This window comes from Oncorhynchus masou, chromosome 17, assembly GCF_036934945.1.
Source record: "Oncorhynchus masou masou isolate Uvic2021 chromosome 17, UVic_Omas_1.1, whole genome shotgun sequence".
Classification (NCBI taxonomy): domain Eukaryota; kingdom Metazoa; phylum Chordata; class Actinopteri; order Salmoniformes; family Salmonidae; genus Oncorhynchus; species Oncorhynchus masou.
Genome location: NC_088228.1, coordinates 40,728,477 through 40,754,799, shown reverse-complemented (window position 1 = coordinate 40,754,799; position 26,323 = coordinate 40,728,477). Strand labels below are relative to the sequence as shown.

The window sequence follows — 26,323 nt, the reverse complement described above, 5'->3', positions numbered from 1 at the left end:
GAGGAAACAAGACTAACCAGAGACTCAGCATCAGAGAGTGGAGGAAACAAGACTAACCAGAGACTCAGCATCAGAGAGTGGAGGAAACAAGACTAACCAGAGACTCAGCATCAGAGAGTGGAGGAAACAAGACTAACCAGAGACTCAGCATCAGAGAGTGGAGGAAACAAGACTAACCAGTATGGCCATGCATATTAGCCAGACTCAGCATCACCAAAATCACACAACAACAAGATGAACAACAATAAGCAAGTAAACCAGGCGATAAGTCATATTGTGACATAAAAACATATCCAATAGCATAATCATGTGTCTTAATTACAATATATGATACATAAAATATAATTGCTAAGCTTTTAAACTAATTGCTAAGCTTTAAAAGATCAGAAGTCCCATCTACATTTCCCCCCTCCAGTTCTAAACTGAGATGCCCCAACTGACAGGAGGAGCAGCTGATTTAATAAAAGGACTTACCATAGTATAATAGTTGGGCTTATCGTCTAACAACGGAATTAAATGATTTCTCAATCAGTCACAGTCTGTTGGGCTTAGAATGGGTGTTTAACCATAATTAAGAAAGGGTGGCTGTGTACTGCAGTAAACAGCAACATATACAAGGCTGGCCAGCAAAAACAAATGTGTTGGTAAGACAGTTAACTAATTATGTTCATATGTCCATTGAGATAAACCCCTCCTATATGTGAAAATTATGTCTGAAACATAATAAGATGTGGCTGCCACCTATTTTAAGGTGAAGATTAAGGAAAGGACACAAGAGGTCATGTTATCAGTATTAGTACACAGCCATTGTTACTTTTTAGGGGTGGGTAGTGGTATGGGATTATTGTATAACCCTCTAATAGTTGTGTCTGTCTGTCATTCAGAACACAAGGTATTGATGACTACCCTATAGGCCCCTATCAGTCTCCAAAAAACAAACAAAGCATATGACAAGAACCAGTTTTCTAGACAAAAAAAAGCCTCAAATACTTCATGACATTGAACCTACGCATAAGCCTTTCAAACCAGCTCTGTTCTCACAGGAAGCAAGTGTTGGTCACATACTCCTAATCATGAGATCGTAGAGAGGGACACACTTGCACGCTAAAAATACCCCTTAGGAAATGTCAAGGAGAGGGGCATCAAGAAAAGAATGGCACTGGAGTGAATAGCAACCGTTTTACAGGCTCATGACAAATTGCGATATTTTGATATTGTGGTCATTGACAGTGAGTGTTGTGAGCTGAATTGTGCGGTCAGTGTGGGAAAGACAGTCACGTCCAGGGCTAAGGTCGCAGTAAGTGACCGTAACGGTCTAGACAGACTGGAGGGTTCTATTGGTCAGATATTGTGGTCATTGACAGTGAGTGTTGTGAGCTGAATTGTGCGGTCAGTGTGGGAAAGACAGTCACGTCCAGGGCTAAGGTCGCAGTCAGTGACAGTAACGGTCCAGACAGACTGGAGGGCTAAGGACTGGAGGGCTAAGGTCGCAGTCAGTGACAGTAACGGTCCAGACAGACTGGAGGGTTCTATTGGTCAGATATTGTGGTCATTGACAGTGAGTGTTGTGAGCTGAATTGTGCGGTCAGTGTGGGAAAGACAGTCACGTCCAGGGTTAAGGTCGCAGTCAGTGACAGTAACGGTCCAGACAGACTGGAGGGTTCTATTGGTCAGATATTGTGGTCATTGACAGTGAGTGTTGTGAGCTGAATTGTGCGGTCAGTGTGGGAAAGACAGTCACGTCCAGGGCTAAGGTCGCAGTCAGTGACAGTAACGGTCCAGACAGACTGGAGGGTTCTATTGGTCAGATATTGTGGTCATTGACAGTGAGTGTTGTGAGCTGAATTGTGCGGTCAGTGTGGGAAAGACAGTCACGTCCAGGGCTAAGGTCGCAGTCAGTGACCGTAACGGTCTAGACAGACTGGAGGGTTCTATTGGTCAGATATTGTGGTCATTGACAGTGAGTGTTGTGAGCTGAATTGTGCGGTCAGTGTGGGAAAGACAGTCACGTCCAGGGCTAAGGTCGCAGTCAGTGACAGTAACGGTCCAGACAGACTGGAGGGTTCTATTGGTCAGATATTGTGGTCATTGACAGTGAGTGTTGTGAGCTGAATTGTGCGGTCAGTGTGGGAAAGACAGTCACGTCCAGGGCTAAGGTCGCAGTCAGTGACAGTAACGGTCCAGACAGACTGGAGGGTTCTATTGGTCAGATATTGTGGTCATTGACAGTGAGTGTTGTGAGCTGAATTGTGCGGTCAGTGTGGGAAAGACAGTCACGTCCAGGGCTAAGGTCGCAGTCAGTGACAGTAACGGTCCAGACAGACTGGAGGGTTCTATTGGTCAGATATTGTGGTCATTGACAGTGAGTGTTGTGAGCTGAATTGTGCGGTCAGTGTGGGAAAGACAGTCACGTCCAGGGCTAAGGTCGCAGTCAGTGACAGTAATGGTCCAGACAGACTGGAGGGTTCTATTGGTCAGATATTGTGGTCATTGACAGTGAGTGTTGTGAGCTGAATTGTGCGGTCAGTGTGGGAAAGACAGTCACGTCCAGGGCTAAGGTCGCAGTCAGTGACAGTAACGGTCCAGACAGACTGGAGGGTTCTATTGGTCAGATATTGTGGTCATTGACAGTGAGTGTTGTGAGCTGAATTGTGCGGTCAGTGTGGGAAAGACAGTCACGTCCAGGGCTAAGGTCGCAGTCAGTGACAGTAACGGTCCAGACAGACTGGAGGGTTCTATTGGTCAGATATTGTGGTCATTGACAGTGAGTGTTGTGAGCTGAATTGTGCGGTCAGTGTGGGAAAGACAGTCACGTCCAGGGCTAAGGTCGCAGTCAGTGACAGTAACGGTCCAGACAGACTGGAGGGTTCTATTGGTCAGATATTGTGGTCATTGACAGTGAGTGTTGTGAGCTGAATTGTGCGGTCAGTGTGGGAAAGACAGTCACGTCCAGGGCTAAGGTCGCAGTCAGTGACAGTAACGGTCCAGACAGACTGGAGGGTTCTATTGGTCAGATATTGTGGTCATTGACAGTGAGTGTTGTGAGCTGAATTGTGCGGTCAGTGTGGGAAAGACAGTCACGTCCAGGGCTAAGGTCGCAGTCAGTGACAGTAACGGTCCAGACAGACTGGAGGGTTCTATTGGTCAGATATTGTGGTCATTGACAGTGAGTGTTGTGAGCTGAATTGTGCGGTCAGTGTGGGAAAGACAGTCACGTCCAGGGCTAAGGTCGCAGTCAGTGACAGTAACGGTCCAGACAGACTGGAGGGTTCTATTGGTCAGATATTGTGGTCATTGACAGTGAGTGTTGTGAGCTGAATTGTGCGGTCAGTGTGGGAAAGACAGTCACGTCCAGGGTTAAGGTCGCAGTCAGTGACAGTAACGGTCCAGACAGACTGGAGGGTTCCATGTCCGTCTCATTCTGATCCTATTTCAGACGGGGCTTTAATGTACTGCTGCAGTGACACCCTCCAGAGAATGTGAGAGAGCCAGAGAGGGAAGGAGAGAGGGGGACAGAGGGAGAGAGAGAAACAGAAAGAGAGAGAGAGATTGACAGCTCACACGTGAGGACTTGGCACAAGTAGAGTACAAGACAACAACAAAATGCACTCTTTCCCTCTTGGGCAGACCGTGAACCTCTCTCTCTCTCTTTTTTCATTCTTTGTCTCTTTTCTCCCTGTACTTTGGCAGATTTGTACTTTTAGCATGTTTGTTATCTGAGGCTAATTAATTGCTTTTGAGCAAAAACAATCCCAATTAGCACCAATGCTATGATGTAAACCCCACAATGTACATTAAACCCAATACAACCTTTGTCAAAGTTGGATAGATTTCTATGTTTCTGTGATGATGGTTGTTTATTAGCCTATAGTTTCAGATCAGTTTGCAGCCAACTCCTCTAATGTGTTAGCTGTCATGACAAAATATATGTTTAAATGTTTGTTTACAGCTAATTAGAGCGAAAGCCTGGGGTATGGTATTACAATAGAACCCATGCTGTTTTCATTAGGGAGTGTAGATGACGTTATCATACCGCTGCCCTGTTCAATTTGGGTCCAGTGAGGCTTTAAAAAGGGTATTTTGTGCCAAACTTGGCAGCACACTTCTCCCAGCATTAATCAGCCCGGTCAAAAGGCTATAAACACTCTGACACAGATCTTGGATCAGCTAACCTTCCCTAAATACTAACCTCAACCACTAGAGGAAACATTTTAAACTGACCATAGATCAAACTGTAGAAGCAACTTTATCCTTGAAAGCTATGAAGAGCTAAGAGCCTGGCTCTTGGCCAATGGGAAGAGAAGCGTGAGCTGGCCAATAAGGGCCTCCCTGGGCACCACGCCTGCAGAGTGTGTCCAGATGTTGCTCTTACATTTTCCTCTTTTTCAAACAGGCTGGGGTATAACAAATATGTGGCAAACGGCCATAACATTACTCCCTTTCCTTTACTCCACAGTGAGGGACCACATAGCTGAGGTACTCTTAAGGCTGCGTATTAATAGGCTTTAATAGAGTTCTTCCCTTAATAGAGCTATAGTCTCCTTTCCTCCAATAGTGTTAAGTGGTTCCTATAGCTGATTAAGTGACAGCTATATGGTACAGACTTAACCAGTCTTTCTAGTTAAACAATGAAAGAGGGTTAATACTAATTTACCAATTGGAATTGGTGACTCCCATGAGTACTTCCTGATCTCTGTCATGACATAACCTTCATTTTTTAAATAATCAATATGACATTCTTCCATGACTAATCCGTGTTGATCTCTCCTTAGGGTGGCAAGCAAAGGGTGAGGAGCTCACCTGAGACCAGGATGTCGTTGCGGAGGGCACAGACGGCGTACTCTGACTTGGTGAACTCTGGGAGCTTGGCCAGGGACTTCCACTCTCCTGTCACAGGGTCGTAACACTCTGTGTAAGGCAGGTTGAACCCCCCCACCCTCTCACAGCCCCCCACCACCACGATCACCTCTGAGAAGCCTGTCGACCTGCAGAGAGAGAGAACAAGAATAGGAGAGGGGAAGAAAAGGTCACAATACAGGTGAGGTGGGGCAGTAATAAAACAACAGCACAGTGACAAGACACAACAAAATAACAAATAAACAAAACACTAGTTGCTGTGGAGAAATAAGTCAACACAGAAACACTACACAGAGCAACAACACACAACACAGCACAACTCCAGATGAACATACACAATACAGGTAATTAGAGGTCGACGATTAATCGGAATGGCCGATTAATTAGGGCCGACTTCAAGTTTTCATAACAATCGGAAATGGGTATTTTTTTGGCGCCGATTTGCCAATTAAAAAAAATATATATATTATTTTTAAATTATTTTTTTACCTTTATTTAACTAGGCAAGTCAGTTAAGAACACATTCTTATTTTCAATGATGACCTAGGAACGGTGGGTTAACTGCCTCGTTCAGGTTGCAGAACGACAGAGGGACGGAAGCTATACTGTTACACTGTTACACTGGCAATATTAAAGTGCCTATAAGAACATCCAATAGTCAAAGGTTAATGAAATACAAATGGTATAGAGAGAAATAGTCCTATAATAACTACAACCTAAAACTTCTTACCTGAGAATATTGAAGACTCATGTTAAAAGGAACCAAAAGCTTTCATATGTTCTCATGTTCTGAGCAAGGAACTGAAATGTTAGCTTTCTTACATAGCACATATTGCACTTTTACTTTCTTCTCCAACACTTTGTTTTTGCATTATTTACTTGAGACTAAATTGATTTTATTGATGTATTATATTAAGTTAAAATAAGTGTTCATTCATTATTGTTGTAATTGTCATTATTACAAATAAATAAATACAAATCGGCCGAATAATCGGTATCGGCTTTCTTGGTCCTCCAATGATCGGTATTGGTATCAGCGTTGAAAAATCATAATCGGATGACCTCTACAGGTAGTAGCGGAAAAATGAGACAGCAACAAGACACAACCCAGCAACACCACAATACAGGCGAGTCAGTTTTGATTCATGACTAAAGTGAAAGAGAGAAGGCAGCATGCTGCACAGCTTTAGATTCGTAATTCACAACGTGTAATGTGTAATACTTTCCATGATTGTATTTGTCTGCCTGGCAAAATGCAGTCTTCTTAAGAACAGAATTGACCTACTAAAGGCTCTACTCCACTGAATATCAAGGACCTCAATGAAACATCCAAATGCTTCCCAATCGGGCCTGTTTGGAAAGTGCAGGGCTATAGCATGATCCCCTTCAACTCCACGGTACTGTCAAAGAAACATTCATCTTTATAATTAAACTTCAAAACATCCCCACCTGGATGAAATGCTAAGCTAACTCGAAATCAAACTCAATGACATGCTAGTTAACAACGTGTTTTGTGCACTTTTGCCTATATTAGCCTATATTGTCCTACATTCCCCACCTGTTTAGACACCGTACTGGTAAAGATTAGCTCAGGTCAGACACATGTATGTGAGAGATCAATAGAGGGCAGTCAGACCCCCAGACTTTCCCCATGGGGACCATTTTGGGGTTTGGAGGGTGGAGAATGGAGATGGCATGCATCTGTTGGCAGGAGCTGAAACTCGTGGCCCCCGAGGCTACACACACAGACAAAGACAAACATACAGGAGGCTCTATGTCTGGTCTGTTGTGATCTGCCTGGATACTGACACGGTACGCCTGAGAGAGACACGTCACCTCCCGGCTATCTAACTGACACCCAGAGTCAAATAATACTTAACAACTCCATAGACAAGAGAACAGCACTGTTTCAACCCGTGGCGTCTAAACAGCAGATACTGTATGAATCTAAGTTGCTTTTTAAGAGCAATGGAAAATTATATGGATGAACTCAGAGCCACACACACTCACATGAACCTATCTACAGTATATTGTACACAAACAAACAACATTAAAATTAAAATAAAGAGGACTGTATGTGACACACTGCTTCACTTCTGCTATTAAAACAAGATTCAACGCAAAACAAATTCAAAACAAAATTCAGGCTACGAATGCTTGCAACCTACCTATTCTGTCAGCAAACCGGAATGTGTATGACACATTTCCATTTCAAAATGGGACTGCAGAACAAACTAAATGAGTCTCTGTCTGCACAATAACACACAAGCAAAGGGTTATGAGTTCATGAACAAACCGTCTGGTGTGGAGGAGAAAACAGTGAACAGCACTGACATTCTACCTCACCTTTCTCTCGGTCTCATCTCTCTCTCTCTCCCTCACAGAAGAAAAGGTGGGTGGTTATTTGACCGAACTAAGAGTAAAGCTAAGATAAACGGCAGGTGTTTTCGTTTGCAAACATTTCTAATACTTTGGGATCCGAGTTAATCTCCGTAAAATGAGTGTCAGATAAGTGACAAGCCAAGAGGAAATAGAAATAACCCATAATCTGCTTTCCAGCTCTTTGGCGAGGAAGAAGATAGATCTGGAACTGTACCGTACACAGTCACAACACTTCCTGTTTCAGCATATATGCCAAATAACAAATAAACTAAACACTAGACGCTGTGGAGAAATACAACAACACAGAAACACTACACAGAGCAACAACACTGTCACTTTACCCCGACCTACATGTACATATGACATCCATTACCTCAACTACCTTGTATCCCTGCACAGGTATTCCTTGTATATAGCCTCGTTATTGTTATTTTATTGTGATACTATTTCATTTTCTTTGGTGGTAGTTTCTAACTCTGCATTGTTGGGAAAGGGCTTGTAAGTAAACATTTCAGAGTAATGTTGTATTCAGCCCCTGTCACAAATAAAATGTGACTAGATTTGAATGCACAACACAGCGCCACTCCAGAGAAACATACACAATACAGATAACTAGCCCTACTTAGATGTATCAGAACATTCGGTCCCAAAAGATGTTCCATATTAATTTATCCTTGAGGGAAAATTGAGGGAATTGAATAGAAGATAGTGACTAAGGTGGATCCCTCAAAACTACACCTCCCAGCATCCCCTGCACTATACCTGCGTGGGCGGGTTCTGGGTGACATCATCTCGTTGCCCAGTACGTGGTACCGTCGGGCCTCGTGGAGGAGCTGGTAGCACTCTGGAGCGGTCTGGATGATCTGATCTCCTTCCACTGTCTGGACAAAGTAGTTGGGGTGCAGCAGGGGCAGACGGACGTGGTGCAAGAGTTCTTTAAGCACGGGCCTCCGGGGCTCCACACTGTGGTACACCCAGCGCATCACTGCCTCAAACACCACCTCCTCCTTCCCGATGGCCAGTTCGTCACTGCAGATGTACTCCTCCAGCTCGTCCCTCCTCAGGTCCAGGAACTCCTCGTGTTGGGCCACGTCAGGGAAGCTGGCCAGGGCGTACAAGCGGCAGCGGCTGGCCAGCTGTTTCAGAGAGTGGGCGTCGGCGAAGCGCTGGATGCCCAAGCAGTTGCAAGGGTCTAGTTGGTCTTCTAGGAACTTGGCGCAGGCTTCACGCAGCGTGGAGATCTGGAAGAGGCTGGAGGTCTCGAAGAGGAACTGCACGTTGTCGGTGGTGATCTTGGCGCGGCCCGTGTAGACGTAGCTGAGGAAGGAGTCCATGGCCTCGGCCAGGATGCCGTTGATCTCCACCAGCATCTCACGCGACTCACGGTGGTCGTTGCAGAACATAGCGCGGAAGTAGGAGGAGCAGGCAGAGAGCACAGCGCGGTGGCAGGGGAACTCGCGGCCCTGCACGCTGATGACCACGTCGGTGAAGAGCCGGCTGTCGCGGAACTCATTGAACACCTGCAAAATGGCCTCTGAGTGGGAGGAGCCGGAGGAGAAGTCCAGCACTTCATTACCGGTCAGCGTCTTGGAGTCCACCTCGAACACCTTGGGGAGGGAGAAAAGTTGTGATGATGAGTTTGATTTTATGGGCCAAAGTGGTGTTCCTGCATTGACTAGTAAACTAAGGGGGTGGGGAAGGGGGAATGTAACTGTGTTTAGCTTCTAGGCCAATTATGTTTTTATTATGTTTTATTACGTTTTATTACGTTTATTATGTTTTTATTATGTTTTTATTATGTTGTATTATGTTGTATTATGTTGTATTATGTTTTATTATGTTTTACTATGTTTTACTATGTTTTAATTATGTTTTATTATGTTTTTATGTTTTACTATGTTTTTATTATGCTTTTATGTTTTACTATGTTTTCATTATGTTTTATTATGTTTTATTATGTTTTACTATGTTTTTATTATGTTTCTATTATGTTTTTATGTTTTACTATGTTTTTATTATGTTTTTATTATGTTTTTATGTTTTACTATGTTTTTATTATGTTTTACTATGTTTTTATTATGTTTCACTCTGTTTTATTATGTTTTACTATGTTTTTATGTTTTACTGTTTTTATTATGTTTTTATGTTTTACTATGTTTTCATTATGTTTTTATGTTTTACTATGTTTTCATTATGTTTTATTATGTTTTACTATGTTTTTATTATGTTTCTATTATGTTTTATTATGTTTATGTTTTACTATGTTTTTATTATGTTTTTATGTTTTACTATGTTTTCATTATGTTTTTATTATGTTTTTATGTTTTACTATGTTTTCATTATGTTTTTATTATGTTTTACTATGTTTTTATTATGTTTTATTATGTTTTTATTATGTTTTACTATGTTTTATTATGTTTTTATTATGTTTTCATTATGTTTTACTATGTTCTTATTATGTTTTACTATGTTTTTATTATGTTTTTATGTTTTATTATGTTTTACTATGTTTTTATTATGTTTCTATTATGTTTTATTATGTTTTACTATGTTTTACTATGTTTTAATTATGTTTTATTATGTTTTACTATGTTTTTATTATGTTTCTATGTTTTACTATGTTTTTATTATGTTTTATTATGTTTTATTATGTTTTACTATGTTTTTATTATGTTTCTATTATGTTTTTATGTTTTACTATGTTTCTATTATGTTTTATTATGTTTTTATGTTTTACTATGTTTTCATTATGTTTTATTATGTTTTATTATGTTTTACTATGTTTTTATTATGTTTTTATGTTTTACTATGTTTTCATTATGTTTTACTATGTTTTTATTATGTTTTATTATGTTTTATTATGTTTTACTATGTTTTTATTATGTTTCTATTATGTTTTTATGTTTTACTATGTTTTTATTATGTTTTTATGTTTTACTATGTTTTCATTATGTTTTACTATGTTTTTATTATGTTTCACTCTGTTTTATTATGTTTTACTATGTTTTTATGTTTTACTGTTTTTATTATGTTTTTATGTTTTACTATGTTTTCATTATGTTTTTATGTTTTACTATGTTTTCATTATGTTTTATTATGTTTTACTATGTTTTTATTATGTTTCTATTATGTTTTATTATGTTTATGTTTTACTATGTTTTTATGTTTTACTATGTTTTCATTATGTTTTTATTATGTTTTTATGTTTTACTATGTTTTTATTATGTTTTATTATGTTTTTATTATGTTTTACTATGTTTTTATTATGTTTTACTATGTTTTTATTATGTTTCTATGTTTTACTATGTTTTTATTATGTTTTATTATGTTTTATTATGTTTTACTATGTTTTTATTATGTTTCTATTATGTTTTTATGTTTTACTATGTTTCTATTATGTTTTATTATGTTTTTATGTTTTACTATGTTTTCATTATGTTTTATTATGTTTTATTATGTTTTACTATGTTTTTATTATGTTTTTATGTTTTACTATGTTTTCATTATGTTTTACTATGTTTTTATTATGTTTTATTATGTTTTATTATGTTTTACTATGTTTTTATTATGTTTCTATTATGTTTTTATGTTTTACTATGTTTTTATTATGTTTTTATGTTTTACTATGTTTTCATTATGTTTTACTATGTTTTTATTATGTTTCACTCTGTTTTATTATGTTTTACTATGTTTTTATGTTTTACTGTTTTTATTATGTTTTTATGTTTTACTATGTTTTCATTATGTTTTTATGTTTTACTATGTTTTCATTATGTTTTATTATGTTTTACTATGTTTTTATTATGTTTCTATTATGTTTTATTATGTTTATGTTTTACTATGTTTTTATGTTTTACTATGTTTTCATTATGTTTTTATTATGTTTTTATGTTTTACTATGTTTTTATTATGTTTTATTATGTTTTTATTATGTTTTACTATGTTTTTATTATGTTTTACTATGTTTTTATTATGTTTTACTATGTTTTTTAAATGTTTTATTATGTTTTACTATGTTTTTATTATGTTTTACTATGTTTTTATTATGTTTTACTATGTTTTTATTATGTTTTACTATGTTTTTATTATGTTTTACTATGTTTTTACTATGTTTTACTATGTTTTTTAAATGTTTTACTATGTTTTTTAAATGTTTTATTATGTTTCTATTATGTTTTATTATGTTTTTATTATGTTTTACTATGTTTTTTAAATGTTTTACTATGTTTTTTAAATGTTTCATTATGTTTCTATTATGTTTTATTATGTTTTTATTATGTTTTCATTATGTTTTACTATGTTCTTATTATGTTTTTATTATGTTTTACTATGTTTTATTATGTTTTATTATGTTTTTATTATGTTTTCATTATGTTTTACTATGTTTTATTATGTTTTATTATGTTTTATTATGTTTTTATTATGTTTCACTATGTTTCTATTATGTTTTATTATGTTTTTATTATGTTTTACTCTGTTTTATTATGTTTTACTATGTTTTTATTATGTTTTTATTTGCCACTGGGGAATGATTGCTTCACATTGCACTTCTAATTGATTTTCAAGACAAGATAAACACACTGGATTTAAAATCAACACAAATGCACCGCAGTATTATTTCAGTATAATGTTTCAATTTTTGGACAAAATAAACAGCTAAGATGAACTCTGATGAAATGAGTGGGTTTGGTGTGCACCTTTCGTTTGACAGCGGGAGAGTCCCGGGTCCCAGAATCCTCCCTGTTCAGCCGTCTGCCCAGGATCAACACCATGGCTGCTGCTCTGTAGAACTACCGGATACCTGGAAGAAAGCCAGAAAATCATTTATAAATTGGTAAATAAATGTGTGGATCAAGCTACTATTTACAGGTTTTATGGGCCTGTATGTTTAAATCAGATTACACCCGATACATTATAGAGAGAGAGAGAGAGAGAGAGAGAGAATGTTATAAGCCTATATAAGTGTAAATCAGCTTATATGTTTTGCGTTATACCCTATAGAACTGTAGATCTGATTATACATGTGTTATAGATGTGTTTTAAGCCTGTGTAACTCGAGATCAAATCGTACAATATATAAGTATAAATCAAGTTATACAAGCTACATGAACTTAAGCGTAACTACTTAACTTGAACCAGTGTTGCTGTGATGAATTGGAGAAAAGAAGTACACAACAGAGGCAGTAATATAAAGAAGTCATAAGGGAAACAACCTACTTTGCGCTTCAGTGAGAAGAGAACGAGCTGAACAAACAATTCCAAATCCTTCAGGGTAGAGATACAGTATCTTGCATCACAATAGAGCAGTGGTTCTCAAACTTTTTATAGTTCCGAACCCCTTCAAACATTCAACCTCCAGCTGCGCACCCCCTCCAGCATCAGGGTCAGCGCACTGTCAAATGTTGTTTTTTGCCATCATTGTAAGCCTGCCCCACACACACTATACAATAAATGTATTAAACATAAGAACGAGTGTGAGTTTTTGTCACAACCTGGCTCATAAGAAGTGACAAAGAGCTCTTATAGGACCAGGGCACAAATAATAATATAATAATCATCAATAATTTTGCTCCTTATTTAGCCATCTTACATATAAAACCTTATTTGTTCATCAAACATTGTGAATAACTCACCACAGGTTAATGAGAAGGGTGAGCTTGAAAGGATGCACATAACTCTGCAATGTTGGGTTGTATTGGAGAGAGTCTCAGTCTTAAATCATTTTCCATACACAGTCTGTGCCTGGATTTAGTTTTCATGCTAGTGAGGGCTGAGAATCCACTCTCACATGGGTACATGGTTGCAAAGGGCATCAGTGTCTTAACAGCACGATTTGCCAAAGCAAGACACTCTGAGCGCAGCCCAATACAGAAATCTGGCAGTGGCTTGTGATTCAATTACATTTTCACAGAACCGCTTGTTGCAATTTCGATGAGGCTCTCTTGTTCAGATATCGGTAAGTGGACTGGAGGCAGGGCATGGAAGGGATAATGGATCAAGTTGTTTGTGTCATCCGGGATTGCACACCCAACTCACTCAGGTGCTTCGCTTTGTCACATTTGACATTGTCCGTAAGCTTGAGTTCATTTGCACACACAAAAATCATACAATGATGGAAAGACCTGTGTTGTCCTTATTAATGCAGACAGAGAAGAACTCCAACTTCTTAATCATAGACTCAATTTTGTTCCGCACATTGAATATAGTTGAGGAGAGTCCCTGTAATCCTAGATTCTGGTCATTCAGGCGAGAAAAACATCACCCAGATAGGCCAGTCGTGTGAGAAACTCGTCATCATCAAGCGGTCAGACAAGTGAAAATGATGGTCAGTAAAGAAAACTTTAAGCTCGTCTCTCAATTTTTTTTTCAATTGTCAATACTTTGCCACTTGATAACCAGCGCATTTTTGTATGTTGTAAAAGCGTTACATGTTCGCTGCCCATATCATTGCATAGTGCAGAAAATACACGAGAGTTTAGGGACCTTGCTTTAACAAAGTTAACCATTTCTAAGGTAGTGTCCAAAACATCTTTCAAGCTGTCAGGCATTCACTTGACAGCGAGAACCTCTCGGTGGATGCTGCAGTGTACCCAAGTGGCGTAGGGAGCAACTGCATGCACGTGTGTTACCACTCCACTGTGTCTCCCTGTCATAGCTTTTGCGCCATCAGTACAGATACCAACATGAGCAGCAGCTGCGTTGGCTACATACGGACCATTAGTGGAATTCCCGCGAGAGAGTAACGGTTAATGTGATCGGATGTTCATTATTTGACTAGGCTACCTGGATTTGACATTGGACATTCTTATTTCGCTTAATACGAGATGGTTTCATTTTATTTTTGGCAGAAACGAGGTTACTCGTTGTATAGCCCCATTGGAAAGTGGACGGGTTTAGACATTTTCAAATATCTCCTAAACCCTTCCTCTGGCTCTGTACTGAAGCAGTTGTGCCCCGGGGGCACAGTGCAACAGTTGACAAGGCCATAATCACAGAGACTATAGAGACAGAAGTTGTTGTGCAATGGTAGCGGGGCCCACCCCAAATGTCAATTGCGTTTGTTGTGAAAGAAAGCAGGTGAAGGAAAGACAGGCATCACGTCATCATGTTTTCAACAGTGGGCTAGCTATCTGCGAAGCCGGTTAAAACCGGGCCTACAGTCTTTTCAGCGGTGATCATCTAACTGCGTGGGCCGAACAGAAAGACTGACTGCCAAACCAGATCAATGTCAATCCATTCTGGCCTCGTCCTCCTCTTCTGAAGTATCTTTTGTTCACCTCCGCAGTGGCGAGGCGGAGGGATATTGAACGGGCATAAAGCATACCATGTCTGTTCATCAACTCACACATTTTGTCTAATGTTTTCTGACTTTGGTAAGATGGTAAAAGTGAAACAGGAACACAGGTATGCACACACACACACCCACAGGCGGGGGCTATCCTATGCTGACGATCTCAAACCATACACGTTTAATTACTTCTAAAAATGGAATCCTTCATAACAACTGCTTTCTCGTAAAGATAAAGAAGTTGACATTTGCTTGCATTGTCTTGGAGGCACCAGCATGTGCCCTGTCCCTCCATGAGCACGACAGAGGTCGTTAATAAAGCGAATGCGTCTGGCTTTACTGATAAATTAGGCCATTCTCCCTCCAGGCTATATTTAACCTGGCACACACAGCCAGACGCACAAGCGGAACCTGTTAGCGTGTGCTTATCATTGTCCATAGCACCTCCTTCTAATCAAGCATCACAAAGAAAGTCAGCTTTTGCCAGTGGCTCTAGCCTTTTGGGGGCCCTAAGCGGGATTTGGTTGGGGGGAGGCACCTCGCAAACAAAACATTTTAGTGGACCCCCTCTTGACTTAGGAGAGAAACATGAGTTTTAAAGTACATTTCCTGAAATTCTACACATTTTGCCATGACTTATGCCATGCTAATATGATATCTGAGTGAGAATGTCTAACAAAATCAATGGGGCCCCCTGGAGGTCAGGGATCCTGGGCATGTGCCCTGGGTGTCCAGTCCGTATTTGGCCATGATTACTACAAGTTTAGATTGGTAGTTAGTCCAGCCAGCAATCAATCTAAAAATTGTTAGCTGAAATGGCTAATTGAGTGGCTGTCAGTGACTGACATAAGGGAAAAATGTCTAATGCACAACCAAATATCGAAGTTGCACCTGATGAATTCTACCCCCCCCCAGCAAAAAAAAGCCCGGCCCTGGCCATAAAGACACCAACTAAGTGTTCTATGCAGCTATCACTTATCTAGCCAGAGTGACCAAATGTCTATCTTGTCATGTGTCTTTTTTGAGAGATACGTTTATAGGCGAATTCTAAATTGGGAATGGTCATATAGCCTAGGTATAATTGCGCGCAATAAACAAGCAAATCACAAAATCTTTGAGCAGATGAAATTCTGATCAGGATTGACATATTATGCATCGTGGAATCGACCATTATAATGATTAAATGTCAATATTGAAGCAGCAATTAATGGAACGTGAATGTCAAATCGTTTTTAATAAAATGCATGTAGCCATATGCACAATAACAACTGCAAAAAAGTTCAAACCCCGTGAGTTCTCTTTATGGTAGGCATTATAATCTCATAAATTATACATTAGCCTATCTGGTAGCTTTTGTTTTTATTATCGATGACCTCTTCTCGTCAAACTTGAACGGTGCTTAATTATGCTTAGCTCAACAACATAGGCACACCAAATTCACTTAAACAGGATACGACTATCCAGTGCCACAATTGAATACAAGAACGTATTGAAATACACGTAAAGTATTAAATACTATTTTTTACAGTACGTTAGGACTAAAGACCTTACCTTATCCTGGAGTTTTCGTATGAGCCGCCTCGGCTATTTCGAGTGCTGAAAAAAAACAAGAAACAAAAAAGTTCTGAAAATGTTGACCCGAAAATTCTTGATCCAAAAATGGTATGATGGCAATGTTTCTCATACAACAAAAAAAACATGTATCTATGCCCCAGACATCATGATGTATTATGCTCGAGACAAAGAACTGTAACAAAGTGTAAACATCACACGGAGATACATGTCACATCCTCGGGATATGCCGACCGAGTCAACGATAAATATTGGTGCTTATGGGTAGTGTATTTCCGTTGTGGAATCAGAAACAGCACTTCCCAACGTACCTTTGTCCTCCACGTGGCTGGTCTTTGTTTGCAAACACTCCCCTGACGTTGTCCACTTTTTCACAAAAACCCTTGAAACTTTGTTGTCAACACCGATTGAGTAATCATGTCCAGGATATTGCCTAAGAGTAATCTAGGCGTAATGATTATTCATTGAGTCACGTATGCGCATGAGTTGGGAGACTAGTAAAGTATAAATCAGACATACTTCAGTAACGTTCCTTATTGCTGAATGTTGACAAAAGAGTTTTAAAGTTTAATTGGATGAAAAATAACTATTTACTTTATTTACAATCCCAATCTGGTCAATAACATAGTTGTGTTATATCCTATCATATTAATTGTATTTTATATACAGTACCAGCCAAAAGTTAGGACACACCTACTTATTGAAGTTTTTTTGTATTATTATTATTTTAAACTATTTTCTATGTTGTAGAATAGTAATGAAGACATCAAAACTATGAAATAACACATATGGAATCATGTAGTAACCAAAAAAGTGTTAAACAAATCAAAATATATTTGATATTTGATATTCTTCAAAGTAGCCACCCTTTGCCTTGATGACAGCTTTGCACACTCTTGGCATTTTCTCAACCAGCTTCATGAGGTAGTCACCTGGAATGCATTTCAACTAACAGGTGTGCCTTGATAAAAGCTAATGTGTGTAATTTCTTTCCTTCTTAATGCATTTGAGCCAATCAGTTGTGTTGTGAAAAGGTAGTGGGTGCTATACAGAATATAGCCTTATTTGGTAAAAAAAGGTCCTTATTATGGAAAGAAGGTTAGAGAAACAACAGTCCATCATTACTTTAAAATATGAAGGTCAGTAAATGCGGAAAATTTCAAGAACTTTGAATGTTCAAGTGCAGTCGCAAAAACCATCAAGTTCTATGATGAAACTGGCTCTCATGAGGACCACCACAGGAAAGGAAGACCCAGAGTTACCTCTGCTGCAGGGGATAAGTTCATTAGAGTTACCAGCCTCAGATTTCAGCCCAACTAAATGCTTCACAGAGTTCAAGTAACAGACACATCTCAACATCAACTGTTCAGAGGAGACTGCATGAATCAGGCCTTCATGGTCGAATTGCTGCAAAGAAACCACTACTAAAGGACACCAATAATAAGAAGAGACTTGCTTGGGCCAAGAAACACGAGTAATGGACATTAGGCCGGTGGAAATCTGTCCTTTGGTCTGATGAGTCAAAATTCAAGATTTTTGATTCCAACCACCGTGTCTTTGTGAGACAAGTAGGTGATGATCTCTGCATGTTTGGTTCCCACCGTGAAGCAAGGAGGAGGAGGTGTGATGGTGTGGGGGTGCTTTGCTGGTGGCACTGTCAGTGATTTATTGAGAACTTTAGGCACACTTAACCAGCATGGTTACCACAGCATTCTGCAGCGATACACCATCCCATCTGGTTTGCTCTTAGTGGGACTATCATTGTTTTTCAACATGTCACTGACCCAAAAAACACCCCCAGGCTGTGTACGGGTACTTGGCCAAGAAGGAGAGTGATGGGGTGCTACATCAGATGACCTGGCCTCTACAATCCCCCAACCTCAACCCAATTGAGATGGTTTGGAATGAGTTGGACAGCAGAGTGAAGGAAAAGTAGCCAACGAGGGCTCAGCATGCATGGGAACTCCTTCAAGACTGTTGTAAAAGCATTCCGGGTGAAGCTGGTTGAGAGAATGCGAAGAGTGTGCAAAGCTGTCATCAACACAAAGGGTGGCCATTTTGAAGAATCTCAAATACAAAATATATTTAGATTTGTTTAACACTTTTTTGGTTACTACATGATTCCATATGTGTTATTTCATAGTTTTGATGTCTTCACTATTATTCTACAATGTAGAAAATAGTAAAAAGAAAGAAACATGAGTAGGAGTCTAAACTTTTGACTTGCAAGGTATAATTGTAAATCTACATAAAAGCAATGAAGATGCTTGGAACTTTCAGGCATGAGGTAAACAAAGGGTTTTTCAGGTGTAACCCGATATGGGGCATTTGGGTAGAATGGTGGAAAACATGCTGCTGCAGCTCTCCACAAGGGACAAGGGGAGGGGTTAAATGGATCATGGCATAATTTCATAGCTGCATTATTATGTTGTACAGTCCTACTCGGATAAGGAGAGCTATACTTAGAGAGCTACTTCCTCATGTCTCTGAATCACTTCTGTCTTTGGGTCTCTGGCCCATTTTCAATGTTATGTCCCAACCTGTCGATGCAATGTGTCATCATAAGTCAAAAGCCTGTTTTGAAACACCATTACCCTCTAGTGGATATTCAGTGCACATGCATTCTTGATGAAATGATTTTCGAAAAAAACATTTTGCCTTTAGTTTAGACTGACATGATGGTTGATACAGTAGATAAGTAGGTAGTCACATACACATGATCTGTGGTACTGCATCTTTAACATCCTGCAACAGATGTGGATTCCAGATGTTGTTGACTATCTGAGGAACATAATACAAAGCAGAGTCAATGATTTAGCCGCCCAACTTTGATGAGCAACCAGAAATAACCACTGATTATTATGGGTCACTTTAAAAGCTAAACTTGTCTTTTAGTTTGTTAAATCGATCAGACCATCACCATTTCAAGCTTATCTTTCTACAAAATAAAAAGTTATATCGGAATATTTAGGTTTCATCATTGTTTCATCATAATTTGTCAACGTGATGTGGTTTCATTTTATTTTTGGCAGCGAAACGAGGCTACTCGTTGTATAGCCCAAATGTATAGCCCCATTGGAAATGGTCAGCACCTCCTGCTAGAGTATATATATATATATCTATCTACAGTTACCCTTTGGTCTCCCTGACTGCCAAACCAGATCAATGTAAATCCATTCTGGGAGGGAGCCTCACCCTCCTCTTCTGAAGCAATAATTTATATGTTGGATTCATGTCTCCATTCTTTACCAAAAATTGAAGTTAAAGAATAGGACTAAATTAAATGTCATTTATAAAGTGCGTGTAAAGTTCGATTTGATTTAGTCTTCTTCTTTAAGTCAGATTTTTGGTTGAGATGGAGACATGAATCCAACATATCAATTTGACATTTTTAGACAAACTGGATTTAAAGCCACTGGCAGAGGTGGAACTATACAAGCAGAAGATAAGCCTCCGTCAAATGTTGATATTTGGCTGTGTTGACAACCAAACACAATCCAATATCACTTTTGAAATAGAATAAATAGCCTATTAACTTGTTAACAAATTGTATGTTGAATTCAAGACTCCGACTCAACCAAAAATACAGGTTAGAGAACGGGATTAAGCCAGTGGCTCAGATGGAACTATCCAAGCAGTACATTGTTTTTCCAATTAAATTTAATTGTGCTTTTAGATGATTGAAAGCATAGTGATAACACATTGCAAATTCAATTAACTTTTGATAGTTTTTTGAGTGGATGAGTATATACAGGCCCCCATGAGCCACCAGAACAGCTTCAATGTGTCTCGTCATTGATTCTTCAAGTGTCTGGAACGCTATTGGAGGGATGTGACACCAGTCTTCCGGAAGAAATTCCATCATTTGGAATTTTGCTGATGGTGGTGGAAAACGCTGTCTCCAGAATGAGACATACACAGACACACTCTTTAAACCCCCTCTGCTCCCTCTTTTAAAGTCACAGAGATCTCTTTGTGGAGCCAAAATAATGGGCAACTGGAAATAAATGACCCCTAAGCATGATGATCAATTGCTTAATTAACTCAGGAACCAGACCTGTGTGGAAGCACCTGCTTTCAATATACTTTGTCTCCCTCATTCACTCAAAAGTTTCCTTATTTTGGCAGTTACCTGTCGGTTGCACTCTCATCGATCAACGTCTCAACCAAATATTTCAGCCCATAGAAGGACAACAGGGCCCCACACAGGTCTCTGTACCTGAGGCCATACAGGTACGGTGCCAGGGCTTTGGGCAGCACGAGGAAGATGTTACACACCACTTGTAACTTTCGTCGTACGAGGTAGACCAAGGTGCAGCGTACTAAGTGTTCATGATTCTTTATTTTCTCAGAACACTAAACAAACCAACAAAAGATTAACGACCGTCATGTTCTGTAGGCTTTACAGAGTTAACAAGAAAAAACATCCCACAACCTAAGGTGGCAAAACAGGCTGCCTAAGTATGATTCACAATCAGAGACAACGATAGACAGCTGTCCCTGATTGAGAACCATACCCGGCCAAAACATAGAAATAAAAAACATAGAATGCCCACCCCACATCACACCCTGACCTAACCAAATAGAGAAATAAAACGTCTCTCTAAGGTCAAGGCGTGACACCACTAGGGAGGTCAAGGGCATCATGGTGACAGTAGTGCCTGCAGCACCAGCATGGAAAAAACAGGAAGAGGTCTGGTCTGATATGTTCATTCTTAGCCAGTCCTTTTAAGCACTCTGGTCAAAAAGGGTGGTTCCATCACGCTGACAAGCTTTCAGACCTCGCTCGGGGCGTTGCTGCTTAATGTGCAAAGAAAACCAAAATCTCATTCCTATCTTAAAAGCATACTTTCATCATTCTTCAAATTGTATTCACATCAGATTGGATGAGAACTTGACAGTTAAACAGCGTTTACTTCCTAAGTTACAATATTTGGTATACACAGTTTTTAATAACATCAAAAATGACAAACAATATGACAATAGTTTTCTACATCTACCCACTGACCATTTTCCCACATTCCCCGTTAGAGTTTTGGGCTGGCACAAGTATTCTGGGGACAAAGACATTCCATTAGTTGATAGTAGAGAGCCAAGAGATACAGGTGAAGTCGGAAGTTTACATAAACAAGTTTCAACCACTCCACACATTTCTTATTAACAGACTATAGTTTCGGCAAGTCAGGTAGGACATCTATTTTGTGCAAGACACAAGTAATATTTCCAACAATTGTTTACAGACAGATTATTTCACTTATAATTCACTGTATCACAATTCCAGTGGGTCAGAAACTAAGTTGACTGTGGCTTTAAACAGCTTGGAAAATTCCAGAAAATTATGTCATGGCTTTAGAAGCTTCTGATAGGCTAATTTACATCATCTGAGTCAATTAGAGGTGTACCTGTGGATGTATTTCAAGGCCTACCTTCAAACTCAGTGCCTCTTTTCTTGACACCATGAGAAAATCAATAAAAATCAGCCAAGACCTAAGGAGAAAAATTGTAGACCTCCACAAGGCTGGTTCATCCTTGGGAGCAATTTCCAAACGCCTGAAGGTACCATGTTCATCTGTACAAACAATAGTACACAAGTATAAACACAATGGGACCACGCAGCCGTCATACCGCTCAGGAAGGAGACGCGTTCTGTCTCCTAGAGATGAATGTACTTTGGTGTGAAAAGTGCAAATCAATCCCAGAACAACAGCAAAGGACCTTGTGAAGATGCTGGAGGAAACGGATACAAAAGTATCTATATCCACAGTAAAACAAGTCCTATATCGACATAACCTGAAAGGCTGCTCAGCAAGGAAGAAGCCACTGCTCCAAAACCGCCATAAAAAAGCCAGACTACGGTTTACAACTGCACATGGGGACAAATATCGTACTTTTTGGAGAAATGTCCTCTGGTCTGATGAAACAAAAATAGAACTGTTTGGCCATAATGACCATCATCATGTTTGGAGGAAAAAGGGGAGTCTTGCAAGCCGAAGAACACCATCCCAACCGTGAAGCATGAGGGTGGCAGCATCATGTTGTGGTGGTGCTTTGCTACAGGAGGGATTGGTGCACTTCACAAAATAGATGGATATATTGAAGCAAGACATCAGTCAGGGCAGGAAGTTAAACTTGGTCGCAAATGGGTCTTCCAAATGGACAATGACACCAAGCATACTTCCAAAGTTGTGGCAAAATGGCTTAAGGACAACAAAGTCAAAGTATTGGAGTGGCCATCACAAAGCCCTGACCTCAAACCTATAGAAGACTTGTGGGCAGAACTAAAAAAGCATGTGCGAGCAAGGAGGCCTACAAACCTTACTCAGTTACACCAGCTCTGTCAGGGGGAATGGGCCAGAGGTAACAGGTATCCCGGAGAGGGTCTCATGGGGGAGACCTATCATTTTCTTTTTTTATTTATTATTTAAGGAAACACCCTTGAAATCGAGCTAATCTGTCCGTGTCTGATCTGTGTAAACGTCTTGACCAAACCCCCTGGTCTGCCACATACCAAATACTAATTGAGTGTATGTAAACTTCTGACCCACTGGGAATGTGATAAAATAAATAAAAGCTGAAATATATAATTCACTCTACTATTATTCTGCCATTTCACATTCTTAACCTCTTACATCTATGGGGGCGCTATTTCATTTTTGGATGGAAAACGTTCCCGTTTTAAACAAGATATTTTGTCACAAAAAGATGCTCGACAATGCATATAATTGATAGCATTCGAAAGAAAACACTCTGACGTGTCCAGAAATACCAAGATATTCTCTGTGCGTGCCCTAGAACGTGAGCTTCAGGCAAAACCAAGATGAGATGGCATCCAGGAAATGACTAGGATTTTTGAGGCTCTGTTTTCCATTGTCTCCTTATATGGCTGTGAATGCGAGAGGAATGAGCCTGCCCTTTCTGTCGTTTCCCCAAGGTGTCTGCAGCATTGTGACGTATTTGTAGGCAGATCATTGGAAGATTGACCATAAGAGACCACATTTACCAGGTGTCCGCCCGGTGTCCTGCGCCGAAATTGGTGCGCAAAAGTCACCTGCCAGTATTTTTCCATGGGATACAGAGAGGAAAGCAAGCTTCCACGAACTGCATATCAATGAAGAGATATGTGAAAAAACACCTTGAGGATTGATTCCAAACAACGTTTGCCATGTTTCGGTCGATATTATGTAGTTAATCCGGAAAAAGTTTTACGTTGTAGGTGACTGAATTTTCGGTTCGTTTCGGTAGCCAGACGCAATGTAGAAAACGGAACGATTTCTCCTACACACAGACGCTTTCAGGAAAAACTGCGCATTTGGTATGTAACTGAGAGTCTCCTCATTGAAAACATCAGAAGCTCTTCAAAGGTAAATGATTTTATTTATTTGGTTATCTGGTTTTTGTGAAAATGTTGCGTGCTAAATGCTACTCAAAATGCTATGCTAGCTTTGCATACTCTTACACAAATTAGTCAATTTCTATGGTTCAAAAGCATATTTTGAAAATCTGAGATGACAGTGTTGTTAAGAAAAGGCTAAGCTTGAGAGCAGACGCATTATTTTCATTTTATTTGCGATTTTCAGAAATCGTTAACGTTGCGTTATGCTAATGAGCCTGAGGCTTTAGTCACAAACCTGGATCCGGGATGGGGAGTTTCAAGAAGTTAAAATAAAGTGGTGATCCTAACTGACCTAAGACAGGGCATTTTTACTAGGATTAAATGTCAGGAATTGTGAAAAACTGAGTTTAAATGTATTTGGCTAAGGTGTATATAAACTTCCGATTTCAATTGTAGTTGTCTCCTGTTTAATTTACGACCGGCTGTGAGGTGACAGAAACCGGCCCAGTCCCCCCTCTCCTCTTCTGTGGTTGAGAAAGGGCCTGGCTATTGACAACCATTTTGCCAAGCTGATCTGAGCACTTGGATCCTCACGTGTATCATGACAGCCCCCCTCTGGTGGGTTCAACCTTGGAAGGATTCTGCAAGTTGCAACCCACCATAAAAATGAACACGGGATGTCCTGGTTTGTGGATCATTGTAGCGGTCCCCCTCTGGTGAATTACCTTGGTAGACTGAAAACTGTTTTTTTTGTGCAAATAACAAAGTATTGAGATAAACTTTTGTTATTGACCAAATACTTATTTTCCACCATAATTTGCAAATAAATTCATAAAAAAATCCTACAATGTGATTACTTACACCGTCAATGTGTCTTACACCGTTGTAGTGGTGATAGGAATGAAGGATTCTTTTTCATAGCTATGTTATCCACAGTTATCCATGGCAGAAGTTCTGTATGCACACTGAATCGGCCATACGAGGTGTGTTCATGACTTCTCATAACTTTCCTCCTGAATGGACGGTTCCATTTATTAGTGTGTGTTAACCATCAGAAGTGTGTTTTTGGAGACTCCCTTCCATTTTTTCCAATCTGACCTCCTCTGTTGTTGTTATCAATGGCAATTCAAATTGTGAGGTCTCCAACCTTCTTACTGATCGCTGGACTGACTGTTGCTGGCAGTGGTACTGGTACCCAAGGGGACCAGTTATCCTACAGATTTATTCTGAAATGTTATCCTACCGGAACACATGATTAGAGAATTTTACTAGACGAATTGTAGTTGAGAATACACATGGCAAGGAAAGGGTAGTTAACAGCATCTCCACCCCACTGATCCTCAACACTGGGGCCCCACAAGGGTGCGTTCTGAGCCCTCTCCTGTACTCCCTGTTCACCCACGACTGTGTGGCCATGCACGCCTCCAACTCAATCATCAAGTTTGCAGACTTGATTGCAGTGGTAGGCTTGATTTCCAACAACGACGAGGAGGTGAGGGCCCCTGGAGTGTGGTGTCAGGAAAATAACCTTACACTCAACGTCAACAAAATGAAGGAGATGATCGTGGACTTCAGGAAACAGCAGAGGGAGCACCCCCCTATCCACATCGACGGGACAGTAGTGGAGAGGGTAGTACGTTTAGGGTAGTACGTTCCTCGACGTACACATCATGGACAAACTGAATTGATCCACCCACACAGACAGCGTGGGGAAAAAGGCACAGCAGCGCGTCTTCAACCTCAGGAGGCTGAAGAAATTTGACTTGTCGCCAAAAGCACTCACAAACTTTACAGATGCACAACCGAGAGCATCCTGTCAGGCTGTATCACCGCCTGGTACGGCAACTGCTCCGCCCACAACCGTAAGCCTCTCCAGAGGGTAGTGAGGTCTGCACAACGCATCACTGGGGGCAAACTACCTGCCCTCCAGGACACCTACACCACCCGATGTTACAGGAAGGCCATAAAGATCAACAACCACCAGAGCCACTGCCTGTTCACCCCGCTATCATCCAGAAGGCGAGGTCAGTACAGGTGCATCAAAGCAGGGACCGAGAGACTGAAAAACAGCTTCTATCTCAAGGCCATCAGACTGTTAAACAGCCACCACTAACATTGAGTGGCTGCTGCCAACATACTTCCTCAACTCCAGCCACTTTAATAATGGAAAATTGATGTAAAAAATGTATCACTAGCCACTTTAAACAATGCCACTTTATATAATGTTTATATACCCTACATTACTCATCTCATATGTATATACTGTACTTTATACCATCTACTGCATCTTGCCATCTTTATGTAATACAAGTATCACTAGCCACTTTAAACAATGCCACTTCATATGTTTTCATACCCGACATTACTCATCTCATATGTATATACTGTACTTATACCATCTTGCCTATGCCATCACTCATTCATATATTTTTATGTACATATTCTTCATACTTTTACACTTGTAAGGTAGTTGTGAAATTGTTAGGTTAGTTTACTCGTTGGTTATTACTGCATTGTCAGAACTAGAAGCACATGCATTTCGCTACATTAACATCTGCTAACCATGTGTATATTACAAATAAAATTTGATTTGATTTGAACTATTATTGTTACCATTTGTTTTTGGAGGTGGAAGTCCACTGGACTTATCTCACAACCAGTGTGGTACAAGTCAGTGATATCTCAGATGTATTCTAAGGGTATCCCCGTCGAGGGGCTTGTCCACTTGTTCTCGTGGGGAAGTTTACAACATGATTTGTTTCCTTATCGGGTGGCCTCGTACAGTGTTGCACAAAGTCTCAACCCCCCCGCCGGCCGCGGGTGGTGTTGGTGCCCGAGGCACAAACGAAAAGGTTGGATCCTTTGTGCGAGTTATCAGCAGCCGCGTTGTT

General features: G+C 39.8%; 1 protein-coding gene across 2 annotated transcripts in view; it reads right to left on the bottom strand.

Moving 5' to 3' along the window:
- LOC135559049 (kelch-like protein 24) overlaps positions 1-16,521 on the bottom strand; it is a 64,055-nt gene extending 47,534 nt beyond the window's left edge. Inside the window, exons 1-5 of one of the 2 annotated variants that reach the window (XM_064993385.1) lie at positions 16,411-16,521; positions 16,079-16,123; positions 11,937-12,040; positions 8,002-8,846; positions 4,801-4,985 (exon numbers count right to left, since the gene is read on the bottom strand). In XM_064993385.1, the coding sequence (XP_064849457.1) occupies positions 4,801-4,985; positions 8,002-8,846; positions 11,937-12,011 (1,105 nt within the window). In that variant the 5' untranslated portion in view covers positions 12,012-12,040; positions 16,079-16,123; positions 16,411-16,521. The other variant, XM_064993384.1, reaches the window with a different exon arrangement.
- Positions 16,522-26,323: the final 9,802 nt, after the last annotated feature.